Source organism: Balaenoptera acutorostrata, chromosome 8, assembly GCF_949987535.1.
Source record: "Balaenoptera acutorostrata chromosome 8, mBalAcu1.1, whole genome shotgun sequence".
Taxonomy (NCBI): Eukaryota; Metazoa; Chordata; class Mammalia; order Artiodactyla; family Balaenopteridae; genus Balaenoptera; species Balaenoptera acutorostrata.
Window position 1 is genome coordinate 88,023,758 of NC_080071.1, and position 16,106 is coordinate 88,039,863.

Below are 16,106 nucleotides of genomic sequence, written 5' to 3' on the forward strand. Positions count from 1 at the left end.
TAGATTTCCACAGAGAGAGATTTCTCCATGTGATGCTGTTTGTTATAACTCATCTATCACTAGGAAACACACACACACACAGCACTTTCTTTTCAAGAAACACAATTTCATCATGACTGGTAGCAAGCTTTTATTTCTGCTCCAGTGGAAATCCTGTTCTTTGCTGCTTCCTTGTCCAGAGGAGGTATACCTTTAAGTTTCTCCGCAAGTTTCACCCAGTACACTCAGCACATTTCCCCAACACTGCTTTGCTACCTGGACTTTCCTAGAATCTGGGTTACCTCATCCTTATGGTGACAGCAGCTTCCTTAACATAGCTAGTTCTCTAGTTTTCCACAGGCCTTTATTTACTGAGCAGTTAACTTCGAGTTAGAAGTAGAGAGGCCGCGTGATGTTCTAAATTCCCCCCAGCATTTGCTTGTCTTCATTTCATAGGCAAAGTGATAGTCAGGCTTGAAGACACGGTTAGGGATGGACTTTTAGAAAATCTTAGGAAAAAATTATGTTTCCCATCCCCCTGCAACCCCCGCAGATGTTGTTCCATGAAACTAACTATAAACTAGTAGTTTTCAAACTGCTTTGATTGGAACAGCTGTTCAATGCATTCATTCATTCATTCATTCACTCACTTAACACATATGTATGGAGAGCCTGCCCCAAGCTCTATTCTGGGAGCTGGGATGCAGCAATAAACACAACGCACAAAGTCCCTGCTCTTTAGACCTTGTTGGAGCTGATGTCTTAGTAAGGAAGTATAGCGGTAGATTAAGTCTGTAAATAAACAAGATAATTTTAGTAAACATCATGACAAAATAAAATAGGGAAAAGTGCTAGAGAGACGTTGGGTGGGAGGGTGCTAGTGTCCCTTGGGGGTCAAGGAGACCTCTCTGAGGCAGTCACAGAGCTGGGACCTCAGTGACAAGAGGGAGCTAGCCATCCAGCTGTTTGGCAGCGGGATGTCAAGTACAAAGGTCCTGAGGCGGGAATGAGGCCAGCCTCGAGGAACAAAAAGTCTGTGGGGCTGGAGCATAAGGAGCGAAGGAAAGTGTTAGGAGTGGAGGTTGGGAAGAGTCAGGTGTAGGGTGGTCACATTTAGCAAATATAAACACAGGATGGCCAGTTAAGTCTGAACTTTAGATGAACAGCAAATACTTTTTTAGCATAAGTATATACCGTGCAATACTGGGATGTACTTGCACTAGTAGATTACCCATTGTTTATCTGAGACGCTAATTCAGCTGGGGGTCCTGTGTTCTATCTGGCAACGCCAGCAGGAGCCACATTGCACAGGACTCCCAAGGCCTGGTAGAGATTTTCAGGATTGTGCCGTAATCTGAGTCAGGGCAGTGGAGACTGGATCTTAGGAGGCAGACCCAAAGCAGCAGACAGTTGGGAGCTACTATATTTGTGACCTGATGGTGGCCCACGAGAAGGGAGGCAAGAGGAGGCAGGGATTTGTGTCTGTTTTGCATCCTGCTGAGTCCTGGGTTCCGACAGTGCCTGGCACACAGGAACAGCTGATAGATATTAGCTAGATGACCCAAGGCTTGGGAGCATGTGGGTGCTGAGGGCTGGTGTGACCCAGGGCGTGTGTGGATGGTGGAGCTGGCAGATGGATGTAGGGTGGGGGGAAGACGAATCGAGGGTGACCCTTAGGTTTTTGGTGCGAGCAGCTGAGTGGTGGATGATGCCAGTTACTTAGATGGGGAAAGTCAAAGAGGAGGGGGTGGACGAGGGGCATCTTTCTCTGAGCTACCATTGGCTTGAGGCTCTATTAGACATCCTGTGAGCTGAGCCACCAACCAAGGATTTAGTTCTAGAAGTTAGAGCCCAGGAGACCTCAGGGGTAAGGGTACACATCTGGGAGTCATCAGCATGCAGTTGGCACTTGAAGCTGGGAGATGAGTGGAGTAAGGTCACCGCAGGGGGGAGTGCAGATGGAGGGGAAAGGAGGCCCAGGGTAGACGTTGAGAGGTGGGGTGGAGGAGAAGGAGCTGGAACGGGTGGCTGAGGATGGTGCCAATGGTGGCCAGGTTTGTCCACTCAGACCACTTGGTCCAACACAAACGCCAGGGTGAGGATGGGAAAGTCACAGAGAACTGAGGAGTGAGAAACAGTGAAAGAGCCTCCTCCGCAAAAATGTCATTACAATGTCAGTACATGTGTCTGAAAGAAGGAGCTTCCGCAGCACAAAGGCTCGAGGAAGATTTGTAACCCTAAGTTAGATTATCTAGAACCAGACAGAAACTTTTCCAGAGAAAGAGAATAAAGAATTAAGTCTCCAGAGTCTGGAAATACTTGATAACCCATGAAATGGAGAAATGAGGAGAATTGTAAGTAGAATTTTAAAATAAAATGTGGGAGAGGTTATTGTATCAATTAAGTGAGAGCAGGGTAAGGATTTTGATAAACCAACCAACTAACCAAAACACAAATACCATCATTATAACTGCTTCATTGGAGGCCATAAAATGAATCCATAGTTTTCAAATCAAGCTTGAAAATCAAATCACAAAACAGAGCAGAGTGTCAGGGAAGTATATATAAAAAACATGAGAGGACTAAATAAGCATATGCCAAGAATGTGTAATTAGAAATCGATAGTCTTTGGAAAGAGAGCATAGAGATTCAACTTATAGCTGGTAGGGTGGGCTCTCCAAGAAGCAGGGAAAAAATGATGTGTAATTGATGACTAAACATATAAAAGAAAAAAATGTTTCCAGGTTTATAAAGGAGCTAAATCCAGGTATTGAGAAGCCTCATAAAGATCCAATTACAGAACAACCAAATAGCAGCACCAAAACCTCTTCTTATAATCTTCTAAACCACAAGGGAAGATGAGTTCAGAAAGTAAATAGTTAGGAACAGCACCATTAGTTTTAAAAATTACAATACTTAATATTATTCATACTCCTTGATGATATAATAAAAATTCTGACGCAGTATCTCCAAGGAGAAGACTACTGACTTCTCCTTGGGATTAACTCAACCTAGATATCATTCAAGAGCCAAAGGAATCTTTGCAGATTTAAAAAATTGGTGAAAATGTACTAATCACAAGCCTTCACTTCAAAAAGTTTCCAAGAATTTTTCTCCAGAAATTTTAGAGTGCTGGTGATCCTTAAAATAAGAACCCAGCAGCCTACTGAGCAGCTGGATATGAATACACCCAAAGCAAAAGTGTTCATTCTGTGTTCCCAGAACACAGTATGATGAAAATAGAAATAAATAACAAACTAGCCACCACTACCCAACCATCTGGCCTTTCTTGATCATCTCCAATCACAGCTGAATTAAAGAAGACACTTGACACAATGATAGCCTACATGGGATAGGTTTGGAAACCCAGGGTAATCAAGCCTCTGTATATCAGAACTCTAGATGATGCAGCCAAAGCACTACTTGGAGGAAAAGCCATAGCTTTAAATGCTCTGTTATGGAAAGGGAGGTGTAGAACAATATGTCAAGCATACAAAGTTAATCCAGGCTCTCAGTCTCCTGAAGGCATCATGGGTCATACCCTGATTGCCTTGATATTTCCACGGTCATGCAAAGTACTGGAAACAGTAATGTATTCAATATTCGTGAACAAAGATTGAATGTGTGCCAACTACAAGCCATGCACTGTTCCAGGGGCTAGAGATACAGCAGTGAACAAAACAGAGTCTTTAAGAAATCTCTGTTAAGAGAATGAACAATAACAACAACTGGAAAGGAAAAGAGCAGGGGGAAAATAGCTAAAAACAGAAATAAATTAGGAAAAAGTCAATTAAGGAAATTTTAAAAATTAGAAATGTAGGAGATTTAATAATTTGCATTAAAGATTTCCAAATCAATAAAGAGTACAGTGTACAATTACGTGGCTACAAATCTTCAAATTATAATTAAATGAAACAAATATTTTATGTGAAATATGAAATGTAAAAATTACCATGTATGCCCTCTTTGAACTTTCAAGGAATAATAACCATGATTTATAAATTATTTGGGAATGACAAAAATCACCTAATTCAATATTCAAGAAAAGTACAATTCAAATCTGAAAACCTAATCAAGATAATAGCCTGAAATAAACTATATCCAGTTTCATTTATTGATATAAATGTGTAATATTTCAGTAATATTCTAGCAAATATAATTTAAGTGATATGAAAAATGTAGGTTTTATCTAAGAAATCACTGTAAGGGTGAGTTAACATAAAGAAAACACTGTAATTTAGCAGGAGATTAGAGATAGGGGAATCATTTGCATAGATGTATTAATAGACCTGATAAAAGTCATTTCTAATCTTTAAAAATCATTATTTAAAAAGGAATAGAAGGATCTCTCCTTAATAATGCAATATGTGTCAATGTAAAACCAATTACACTTAACAGGGAAACATGAAAATCATTCCATTAAACATTTTAATAAAAGAAAAAGAGATGCCTATCATCACCTGATTATTTAATACTGTATAAGAAATTTTTGCTAAAGCAAAAAGAAAAAGAAGCAAAAAATCAGAGAAGAAAAAATTAAGAAAACAACAAAGTATCAGAATGCTTCTTCTGAGTCTGGAGTTCCTGGTTGGGAGATACTGGATGTGCTAGCTGGAAACTGAATGGGAATCTTGGGGAAATTAACCATCTCTCTGAGACCAAGGTGGGAGGAGCCTCTCCTTCTGGGAGGGCTTCCTCAGGGGGCCTAGGCCCCTTCTGGGCTGTCTCTGGGGTCTGACCTGCCTGAGGACTGCAGCCCTCCCTGTCTTTGCTCCCCATCTTCCCTTGAGCTGGTGACCTGAAGCTGAGACAAGCTTCCCAGGGACCCTGCTGATGGTAACTTCCCTGGACAAATCCTTTCTGTATGATAAGACGAGTTCTTAAGTCTTCCAACTCAAGTCCCTATGTGTCATTGGTCATTCTGACCCTAACCAACACCTCCAGACAGGTCTGAGAGCCAGATTTCTCAAAATTTTACCAAGGTTAGAAATACAGAGAATAACAGCATTATTCTTAGAAAATCCTAAAGATTCAGTTTGTGTATATGTACTTGTGTTTTTAAAATAACATTTTTAAAAAGGAGAACAAAGAGGGAGATCTATTTGATGTTAAAGCATGTTCTAAATTAGTGCTTTAGAATTTCTTTTTTTTTTGGCCTAGAATTCTTTTATGAAATGACAGTTTAAACAGAATACCACTATGTTAACAGAGTAGCTCTGTCGGAGGTGGGATAGAAACTGAGAACCCTGTCTGCCTGGCACTTCCCTCCCCCTCCCCAGGCCAGTTACCTCCCCCCACCCCATCCTTGGCCCCCAGAGGCGTCCCAAGGATGGCCAATCAAAGCCAGTAGGCTACAACACCATCCTTGCAATGGTGACATGTATAAATCTATGAACATGACATTGCCTAGTACATATGAGGCACTCCAGAATTTTCGTTGAATGAATGGTATGAATTCTGAAAATAAATCCTATCATATTTAAGATGAGCTTGTGCAATGATCTAGCCCAAAAGAACTGTGGAAAAAAGAGTAAGTGCAGTTGAGTGAAAATGAATAGCAACATGGAAAAAGGTGAACTTATTTCCACCACATATTTTTTTAAAATTCCAGATGAAGTAAGGAACTAAAAAGATATAACAACAACCCCCCAAAACCCTGTTTATAACAAAACTTTTAAAAGAGTGAGAAACCAATTTAAAGTGAGCTACTAATTGCTCACGAGTAAATACTGATGATAAATTTTTAACCAAGGTAAGCAAAAAAATTTCCAAGGAAAAGGTGAAAAATAGAGCAGTAAAAAACTATAAATCACTTTAAAATGAAATCCAGCCTACCTAGGGTGAAAACAACAGAATGGGAAAAAAAAAAAAACAAACTTACAACACCTAGATTAAATAAAAAACAAAGCAATAAGTAAAGAGTTTATACCAATGTATAAAAATACCAACAAAATTCCCAACAGAAGACCAACAATGGGCATGAACAGTTTATAGGAAGAGAAATACAATAGAAACCAACCAGATAGAAAAATACTTAGACATTAGAAATTAAAGATATGCAAATCAATTCATCAGTATTAAAATGCACTGTTATGCCCACTAAAAGAGAGAGAGAAGAGAATAACAGAATTCAGATAGCACAAAGGATGAGGAGGCTGGAACAGTGCCCAAGGCCACCATCACTCAAAGGCTTAATGATATTGATCAAGAGCCATAATCTCTGGTTATCTTAAAACTGTCATTGAGGGGCTTCCCTGGTGGCACAGTGGTTGAGAATCTGCCTGCCAATGCAGGGGACACGGGTTCGAGCCCTGGTCTGGGAAGATCCCACATGCTGCAGAGCAACTGGGTCCGTGAGCCACAACTACTGAGCCTGTGCGTCTGGAGCCTGTGCTCCGCAACAAGAGAGCCCACGATAGTGAGAGGCTTGCGCATCATGATGAAGAGTGGCCCCCACTTGCCGCAACTAGAGAAAGCCCTCGCACAGAAACGAAGACCCAACACAGCCAAAAATAAATGATAAATAAATAATAAATAAATTAAAAAAAAAAAAAAACTGTCATTGAAAATAAGTAAAGAAGAGCTATATGAACAAAGCTGTTCACAGCAGCCTTTATTTATAATCACCAAGATCTCAAAATAACCCAAATATCTAGCAATTGATTTTGCTACATTTAATTGATAGAATATTTTGAAACCACTAGGAATGTTGAATGTGTAAAAACATGAACAGTTTTTGATGTAATAATAGATGAAAAATAGAACTCAAAATTGTCTGCCCACCATGCCCAAAACAATGGGAAAATAGAAAAAGATGAGACGGGAATGAAGGATCAATAAAGCCCTGGTATTGAAATTGTCAGCGTACTAGACAATGACAGATCTCTCTGGGCCTCCACCTTAGCTGCTCGGAGGAGATGTGAACCGGAAAGCACAGACTGCTGGTACGCGAAGCCCCTGGGGCACCAAATTAAAATGCAGATTCCAGACCAAAGCAGGTCGGGGCCCAGACATTTGCGCTTTTAACACTCGGTGAAGGTGTGATTCTTGTAAACACTAAAGTTTGGGAACCATGGATTACTAAATTATTTCTAAGTAGTTTTGTGATTCTAGGTTCAAATTTTCTACGGGCTGCGTAGTTGAGTGTGGCTAAACAAAGGTGAATCAGGTTTACCTATCGCGGCTCCAGTTTGGTCCTGGTCAGGACAGAAGGGGTGGGGGGTTCTCAGGAGGTGGACCAGTACCGGCAGGCCTGGATCTCTGCCGAGGCTTGTCCTGCTGGGAAGGATCCCTGCCTTTGCCAGAGTGGGTGTGACCACGCCTCGTCTCCAGCCGGAGCCTGTGTGCCGGATGCCTCACTGGGTCCTCACTAATCCTTGACCTTCACCCTGTCTCTTGCCCCCAGCGAAGTCACCCGGACCCTCCCTACCCTGGAATCTCTGCAGAGGCTGTTTGACCAGCAGCTCTCCCCTGGCCTGCGTCCACGGCCTCAGGTAAAGACTTTGGGATTGGACAGATGAGATTGATAAAACCGGTGGGGGAAGGGGGGGGGGGCGGGTCGGATGGGGCATGGGGAGAAGAGGTAACCAATGTCCCGAGGGCTCAGAAGGAAGCACCGCCTTTGTTGGATCCCCAGAGTATGAGGGGGCTGGGGACCCTCAGCACCCTGACCCCCAGTAAGGTTTATCCCCCCGCCCCCGCTGGATTTTGATTTGAGGAATAAAGATTTCAAATTATGCAACCGCCAGCAAAACTCCTTATTAGTGCTGAATAAGGAGGCAAGGCAGGACCTTTTCCCATCATTTCTCATCAGAAACTGAAAAAAACACAAGGTGCCTAAATGCTTGATCCCGCCTCATGCCCCAGGAAGAGCAGGTGAAGGCAGGCCCCCGCCAGACACACACACACACATGCGTGCTCACAGCCTGGCAGGGGGCCAAGGCCAAGTTGTCTGTGTCACAGAAGGTGTCCTCGGCAAAGCTAAAAACAAGGCACAGATAGGACTTCCAGAGAAAGCACTTGCAAGGGACAAGGGTTTAAAAATGTTTAAAAAGCAAACCCTTCCACGCACGATTAAGTAAAAGCAACCAAATTTTTTAAGTGGGAAGAGGATTTTAAAAGCCTGTTTTACTGAAGAGGGACTGGGAGTAGCTGGGATACCCTGGAAAAGATGTTAGTAACACCTCATTAGTAACTGGGAAATGACCTGCAAGGCAGGGAGCTCTCTTCTTGCCTCTCAGACAGGAAAATTTGATTGGTGAAGCCAGGACTTGGCTCTAACATGAGGGTCAGGGACTCGCACGGGTTCATTGCTCACAGTTGAGAGTGGAAATGGGTTTCCTGAAAGGCAATTTAGCCGTCGGCATGAAAATGTTTAATGCCTGGAGTCCTTCAAGCAAGCCATTCTACCTGCAGGCAGCTGCCTTAGGGTCTACATGTTTGCACAGAGATGTTGACAAAAATGTTTATCGTAGCTTTGTCTCTAAAAACAGAAACGCTGGAAACACAGAGAGAGAAAGGGTTAAAGTATGATGCAGAATTCTGTTCTAAGGTGGCTGCACTGACTCCAAGGCATGCTGTTGGGTGAAAAAAGCAAACAGCAGAACAATATATGAACTAGGATGTAAGTCTACATGTGGAAGTCGTACCAGAAGTGTTTATACCCAAAGGGCTATTCTGTTCACCACGAGGAGGGGATGGAATTGGGCCAAAGGGGCCTGGGTCAGGGGAGACTTCAAGTTTGCCCAAATGGTTTTTTGGAGTTTATTTTTTTACTGAGAAAATTTGTGTTCTATTTGTACAACTTAAAAATTCATCAGGATAAAAAAAAAAACCAAAAACGTAATTTTGCTTTCCTTGAAGTGAATGGTGGGTTAATTTCCGGGAAAGTAAAAGCGAATCTAGACAAAACAGAGACCCTACCAGACACTAAAATTTAAATTGTTTGAATACAAGACCACACACCCAAATCTTTGAAGTAGGATTAGAAGAGGGAGAAGCTTCCAGAGAGATAAGCTGATAACAGCCACGCCCCAGCATGGTGCCCTGCGTGCAAAAGGCCAAAGTGTTTGCATTCGGTGGCAGAACAGGGTAGCGACGGGATGGGACGGTGGCAGAACAGAGTAGCAACGGGATGGGACGTGGCCTCAGGATTTAGAGAAACGGTTCTGGCTGCCACCCTCCTGTCTGAGACCCTGACTTGTCAAGGAAAGCAGGCAATGTCTTGATGCCTCCAGAAATTCACAAATGGAAGAGGGAGTTCGGAGGCTGCCTGAGGTAGAGGCAAGAACACTGGCCTCTGGATCAAAAACATCCAAGTTCAATATCTGACTCATCTCCCTCCCGCCTGCCCCGTCCTTAGTTGCCTTATCTGAGAAATGGGCATAGTCATATCTGCCACTGCAGGGGTATGTGAGGGAGTAAATGAAATTGCTTGGGTGAGACATCTGGCCATGGTAGCCTCTTACCAGCACTAGGCCCTTTCCGTTAGGTAGGCAAGATGAGATGGGGACCCCTGCGTGACATTTATTTGAGAACTGCTGGGAGGTGCAAAATGCAACATTATCAAAATGACTGCTGGTCCGAAGTCTGGGGAGAGCCCTGGGTCTGCCCTATGTAAGGACAGAGAGTCGTTAACCTTGGAGCCCACATCCTCCGAAGTTCAACTGAAAAGCTAAGTGCAATAACTAGGTCAGCTTCTACAAACCCACAGGTGGCACTCAGACCAATTCGCCCACATTGAGGCTGAGTTGTGAATTTTGCCTTCAACCTCAACGCTAGTGACATTTGGGGCCGGGTCATTTTTTGCTGTGGGGGACTGTTCTGTGCCTTGTAAGATGTTAACACATCCTGGCCTCTACCCACTAGATGCCATTAGCATCCCCCAATTTTCACAACTCAAAATGTTCCAGACATTGTCAAATGACCCCAGAGGGCAAAATCCGTACCAGCTGAGACCCACTGGGCGAGATCTACATTCAAATCTCAGGTCAACACCAGCTGTGTGACCTTGAACAAGTGACTCACCACTCTGACTCAATTTCCCCATCTGCAAACCAAGGACTAGAAGAGTCAATACATCTTAAACACACCGGGCATAACATACGAACCCATCACATGGTCATATGTATTCTGCCTAACGAGGCAGTAGAGGCTAAGCTCCAGCGTTCTGCTAATACCTTTTGTTCCAAGAACTAACTCCCACTTGGTTGGTAGCTTCATTTATACTTTGTACATCTTTGCCAAACCTGCCCCCAAAGACATAGATTCAAAGAGAGAGTGGGGAAGACACCATCCTACCACCAGGTGATGGCCTGGGTAGCAAGCAGGCGATCTCCAGTGTCTGAAAGAGGATGAGGGGGTTTGAATCGGCCATCTTTTCAACTCTATGAGAAAAGCACCCCTAAAACAGGGGATCCTGTACTCTCCCACCTGCTGTCCTGCTCCATTCTTACCTGCATCTCAGCTCCACTCTTTTGAGCCCTCCCGCTGATCAATAATAACTGAAGACTGATTGAGAGCTTTATCAAGGAGCAAGGGCCAAACCAAAAAGAATTAGAGAAAGTCGTGACAAAGAGTAACTGCCACGATGAAAGCGGTGATGGCTGTGCTGGAGGTGGCCGTAGCGGCGGTACTGCTGATGGTCAGAAGTGATGGGGGTTGGTGACGGCAGAAGGAGAGAGCTAAAGCGGCTGCTGGGAAACTGAGGTCAGAAGCCTCTGTAGGGACGTCCCTGGGGTTCCAGTGGGTAAGACTCTGCGCTCCCAATGCAGGGGGCCTGAGTTCCATCCCTGGTCAGGGAACTAGACGCCGCGCGCCGCAACTAAGAGTGCGCAGGCGGCAACGAAGATCCTGCGTGTGGCAACTAAGACCCCGGTACAGCCAAAATAAATAAATAAATAAATAAAAATAAATCGTTAAATAATAATAATACTTACTAAAAAAAAAAAAAAAAGCCTGTGTAACCTGGCTGACTTATTCAGGAAGAGGTGGGGTAAAGGGACATCTCCTCGTTGGTGATAACCCTCATTCCACTCTGCTTGGTGTTCAAGATCATCAAGTCTGGTGTTCTTGTCCTAGTGGAGGGCGGGGATGGTGTCCTTTTAACTCTCCATCTCCAGCACCTTGGGAACGTGTCTGGCACAGAATAGGTGCTTTGTAAGTATTTGTTCTGTGAATAAATGCTTGAGACCGTGGACTTGGTGCCAAGCAGACATGGTTTCCTGGCCTGCTGTGCCGTTACTAGCTGTGTGACTTCTGACAGGTAACTTCAGCTCTCTGGGCCTCAGGCGTGCATTGAACAACTTTACCGGGCATCTTCACTGGCCAAGCACCAATGTCACAGCTCCGGACACATTTCTCACGGTCCCAATTCTCACACTGTTTACATTCTAGCAGGGGAAATACACAAAAAGCAAATAAGCAATCGTGGTGATTGATATGAAACAAAGCAGGGTGATCTAGTAGAGATGATTTTAGCTCGTGTGGTCAGGGAAGACCTCTCTGTGGCTCTGAGACCTGAATGACAAGGAAGTGGCCTTCTCAGGTGACATCCATGTTTCTCGGGATTCCTCAGAAAGTGTAGCTCAAGGCCAAGGGCAGATGAGAAGTGAGGATGAGCGTGGCTGGGGCTGAGGGGTGGATCATACAGAGTCTTTAAGAGTTTGGATCATTTCCTCTCAGTGGTGGGAAGCAGCTGGACGAGGGGGTTTTGAGCAGGGGACGGCTGTGTTTTGGAAGCAGGAGCACCGATGCAGTACATGTAGGAGGGTGGAAAGGTTATCATCGAGGACAGGCCTCGGGTTTTGTTTAAGCAACTGAGAAGCACCAGGGAAGAAGCAGATTTAGAGGGAAGAAGAAAGGAAGATGTATTTTTTGGTCATGATAATTTTGAGACGGTTGTACATATCCCTGATTTCCTTGTCTGCAAAGGGGGACAATAATCGTACTCGTGGGGTTGTTAGGGAGATGAACCAAGATGAAGCATGGAAAGCGCTCAGCCTGACGCCTCTCAGTGGCTGGCACCCAGCATCCCGTCCTTGTTTGCTCTTTTCCTCATGTCCCAGGTGCCTGGTGAGGCCAATCCAATCAACATGGTGGCCAAGCTCAGCCAACTGACAAGTCTCCTGTCTTCTATTGAAGATAAGGTATGTGGGGGGCCCTGCAGCTTCCCTGGACTTCTCTCTGGCCCCCTCTTCGCTTGGAGAATGCCCAGGTATCCCTGTGACTCTGTCCCAACCTGTACTGCCTTCCCTTCACCTCCCAGCCTGAAGGGCCCCATGCGTTCCTGCCCACAGGTCAAGGCCTTGCTGCATGAGGGTCCCGAGTCTTCCCACCGGCGTTCCCTCATCCCACCAGTCACCTTTGAGGTAAGTGGCTGTGGACTTGTGCTTCACGGGAGGGGGCTGGCGGGCATTCTGGTCCCTGTGGAAGGGGGGCTTTTGGCTCAGGAGGGAGCCCAACGGCTGGGCTGAGATTGACGGTCAGCGGAACCAGCTCCCTGGGAAGATGATTAAACCGCAGAATGGGTGCCCAGATGAACCTGTGGAACCTTCGCCGTGGGGAGGCTCCCAAGGAAGGAGCTTCTCATTGGCCCAAGATGCCAAAACTTCGTCCTGCTCCAAATGGGGGCAGTGAGTGTCATCAAACAGAGGGCCTTCCCGAACTGGCTGCAAAATAGTGCCTCAAGAAGGGATTCGGGGAAAAAAAAGTGATTCCTGTGACTTCCCTGAAAGTGACTGAGTTAGAATCTCCAGGCCCAGAAATTTGTTTTTCTTTTCTTTTCTTTTCTTTTTCTTTTTTTAATCGCTCAAAGGGGTATCTCTATTTGAGGAAATCAGCGTGGGACACTTTTAGAGATGAAATGCTACAGCTTGTACACCAAAATCAAAAAATGAAATGAAATGGTTACCAAGGTAATGCAGGTCAGGGGATCAAAGGTGAAGGGTCACACATTATTAAAAAGAAATCCAAAAGGACGGCTACGTCATGATCTCTCATTAGTGTTCCAACGGTGCCTCTCTTTGGGTAAACTTGAACATTTCGGCAGACATTCAAGCAGCTTTTTCGGTAAAAAGATTTTTACATGACTACTATCGCTGTTCCCATGATCATCTTCTACAGGTGGCGCGGTGTTGAGAACACGGTAGGTGCTAGTTCCGCAGAATACGCTTCGGGAAACGCTCTTCCGGCTTGTTTTCGGCAGCCATTTCCCCTCCGCCCGCCACTTCCTCCTCCTCCTCGCGACCGGGACCCCAAGCGCGCTGTTTTTCTTTTCTTTTTGCCCAGCACTGGTTCCACATTCAGAAGCAGGACAGGATGCCCACCCCCAAATCCTTCCTAGCCCTGATGACAAATCGGTATTAAGATGTATTTCTATCTTCTGAACATGCCTAGGCAATTATCTTTTTCCTAATTATTATCAGTGAATGTTCATTTATTGGTTGTAACGAGGCCCAGGAGCGTAAATCTGTTACTGAAATCCTTTGTGGAAGTAGATGACACATCAGATTAATGAGTGTTGTCACGTTCAGCTGTGAATAAACCATCTTCCAGTTGTTCATCCGTTCCCTCCACCAAACCTGTTGGCGGAATAGCTGATGTGCACACAGTGGACAAGCTGGGCTCCTCCCACGTTTTAGCGACTCTCAGGATCTGCCCATGGAAACTCCCTCTGCGGCAGGGGAGGCTCAGAAACAGAAGCCCAGTGGTGCCGCACGGGAGGGACACCAGGGCTGGACACGTGGCCAAGGGCCGCCCAGACATATCGACAAGGGGTCACAGACTGGCACCGTGAAAGCACAGAGAAGGGATAACCAACATCTCCTCTTCCCCTCCCCTCCTCCCCCCCCCCCACCCACCTCCTTTTCACAGGTGAAGTCAGAATCTCTGGGGATTCCTCAAAAATTGCAGCTCAAAGTTGATGTTGAATCTGGGAAACTGATAATTAAGAAGTCCAAGGATGGTTCTGAGGACAAGTTCTACAGCCACAAGAAAAGTAAGGCCCCCTCACGTCTGTAAAGTTCTCATTCTGCTAGTGCCCTTATTGTGGTCAGTCAGCAGCAGGCTGCTGGGAAAGCAAGTCCTGCCAGGCACCTTCCGCCCTCGGCTGGGGTACCCACCAACCCTCAGCCTGCCTGTGGGAACCCCCAGTCCTAAGGCTCCCCTCTCGTGCCCCCTCTACCTTGAGGCCTGCCCTGTACGCTCCACCTGCTTCCTCCCACCCTGGGGAAATGAGCTTATACTTGGTCCTGGGTGGCGGTTCCACGTGTGTTCATGCTCTCCCCTGCTAGGAGCCAGGCTGACGCGTGTGGTCATCATTGTGCCTGGTTCAGGCCCTGCTGACCGAATCAGGCTGCATCTCTAGGGTAGCACAGACAGAGAAACAGTTTAGCATGGCATTAAAGTCATGAGCTCTGTCTGAATTCACATCCCAGCTCAGCCACTTAGCACCAGTGTGACCTTGCACGTGACACTTAAACTTCCTGGGCCTCAGTTTCCTCATCTGTAAAATGGGGATGTTAAGTCTCATGTGAATGGATCTACGTGTAAGGCTCCTTAGGAAAGCCTAGCACATAGGAGCCAACTCTGGGCAACTGAGGCTTTGCATTTCAAACAAACTCATCAGTAAAATGGAAAATGTTCACACGCCAAAAACTTATAGAGAAGCTGCTGTGGGCCAGGCACTGGGGATCCAGGGCGAGCAGGATGGTCAAAGACTCTGTCCACGTGGAATTTACATTCCAATGCATTGAGTGGCCAATAAATATGTCAATACGATGATTTCAGCTATTACTGAGTGCTCCGAAGAAGGCCACAGGTTGGATGGAGAATAACTTGGGAGGGGGCGGGGAGGCAGTTTTAGAGGCAGAGTCTAGAATTGGCAACCTTGATAGTGAGGATGGCAAGTGACAGCCTGCAGTGTGGCCAAGATCAGGGGAAGAGAAAGGCTACAGAGAGGCTCCCAGGGGAGGGACCCCTGGAGGACAGCAGGGCTCTGGGCAGCAACCAAGCAGAATGGGGGAAAATGCTCAGATGTGCCTCTGGCATCACTGGCCTCGGAGGCTGGCCTGCCAGGGAGGGGGCAGCTCCAAGCCTCAGTTTCTCCATCTGTACAATGCGGGGAGCCTATGTATCGTAACATGATATTTTCTGAGCCACATTTCCTTACTTGATCTCATTTTATCCTCACCTGGCCGACAGATTCCCTGAGATACTTGGTAAGTGCTGTGGACTCTCCCCTCAAATTTCACACAGCAGTTTGTATTCCAGTTCAGGTTTTCAAACCCCTGAAGACAAAGTCCCTCTGGTCTGTAAACAGTATTTTTTATTCTGCAGCGGCTCAAAATTTGTTTAGTAGCATATAATTAGGGATACCAGATTAGCAAATAAAAATACAGGATGCCCAGTTAAACTTAAATTTCAGATAAACAATGAAAAAGTTTTAGTATAGGTTATGTCCCGTGCAATACTTGGAACATACTTATAGTAAAAAGGTATGCCTTCTTCTGTAAAGGAATCCCAGGCATCCTGTATTTTACCTGGCAGTTCCAGGCGTGATCAGTATCTTTTGTTCTTAATAAAGTAGTATGAGAAGAGAAAGAACAGAGAAGGATAAAACAGAAAACATCAAAGTAGAGAGTAAAGGTAAATATTTTTTCATGAAACTTGTGTTGTAGTTATACATACACATGCACACACAGATAGAAATTGTATGCATGCGGTCACCATGTAAAATCTTTTTCCTGCTGTCTGAAAGCAGAGGACTCTCCTCTGGTTCTGTTAGAAGCCTGACTTGTGGGATGGAATGTTCTGGAAGCAGGTTCTAGTTGGAGACCATGACTGATGGCTGGTGTTGAAAAGTTGGGAAAATCCCGCTGCACTAGCCTGGCCAAGCAGATGCCTGTAGGGAGTGTGGGCTGTGCTTCCATGCTGTCTGCCCACTGTCATTTAGCCCATGAGTTGGAGTGGCCTTCAGATATTGTCCTGGGTCAGCACCACCCACTCTGAAGCTCTCGCCAGCAGAGATGGCAAATAGGAGCAGGTCACAGCACATCCCACAGGGGTCTCTAGGGTACACGACACGAGCCACAGCCTTGCCCCATCAAGAACACTGGCCTGAGCTGTCT

The 16,106-nt window shown here is 45.4% G+C and overlaps 2 protein-coding genes across 2 annotated transcripts in view; one reads left to right on the forward strand and one right to left on the reverse strand.

The window, feature by feature from the left end:
- The window catches only part of INPP5D (inositol polyphosphate-5-phosphatase D), a 130,029-nt gene that overhangs the window by 68,411 nt on the left and 45,512 nt on the right, over positions 1–16,106 (forward strand). The window contains exons 6-9 of the mRNA XM_057551877.1: positions 7,385–7,472; positions 12,045–12,125; positions 12,276–12,347; positions 13,852–13,975. Of these exons, the coding sequence (XP_057407860.1) occupies positions 7,385–7,472; positions 12,045–12,125; positions 12,276–12,347; positions 13,852–13,975 (365 nt within the window). The remainder of the gene's footprint in view (positions 1–7,384; positions 7,473–12,044; positions 12,126–12,275; positions 12,348–13,851; positions 13,976–16,106) is intronic.
- LOC103017377 (calmodulin-binding transcription activator 1-like) lies at positions 12,885–13,743 on the reverse strand. The gene is made up of 2 exons (XM_057550911.1): positions 13,697–13,743; positions 12,885–13,268 (listed from the first exon to the last, which is right to left on the reverse strand). Exons 1-2 carry the CDS (start codon positions 13,741–13,743, stop codon positions 12,965–12,967), a joined length of 351 nt encoding a protein of 116 aa, XP_057406894.1. The 3' UTR covers positions 12,885–12,964.

What these genes read in the sequence shown, in the direction of transcription:
- LOC103017377 (XM_057550911.1), bottom strand. Translation starts at nt 13,743, where the DNA reads ATGTCTGGGCGGCCCTTGGCCACGTGTCCAGCCCTGGTGTCCCTCCC. An exon ending in CCAGCCCTGGTGTCCCTCCC is followed by an intron (nt 13,269 to 13,696) that starts GTGCGGCACCAC and finishes ATGTGGAACCAG; the next exon opens with TGCTGGGCAAAAAGAAAAGA.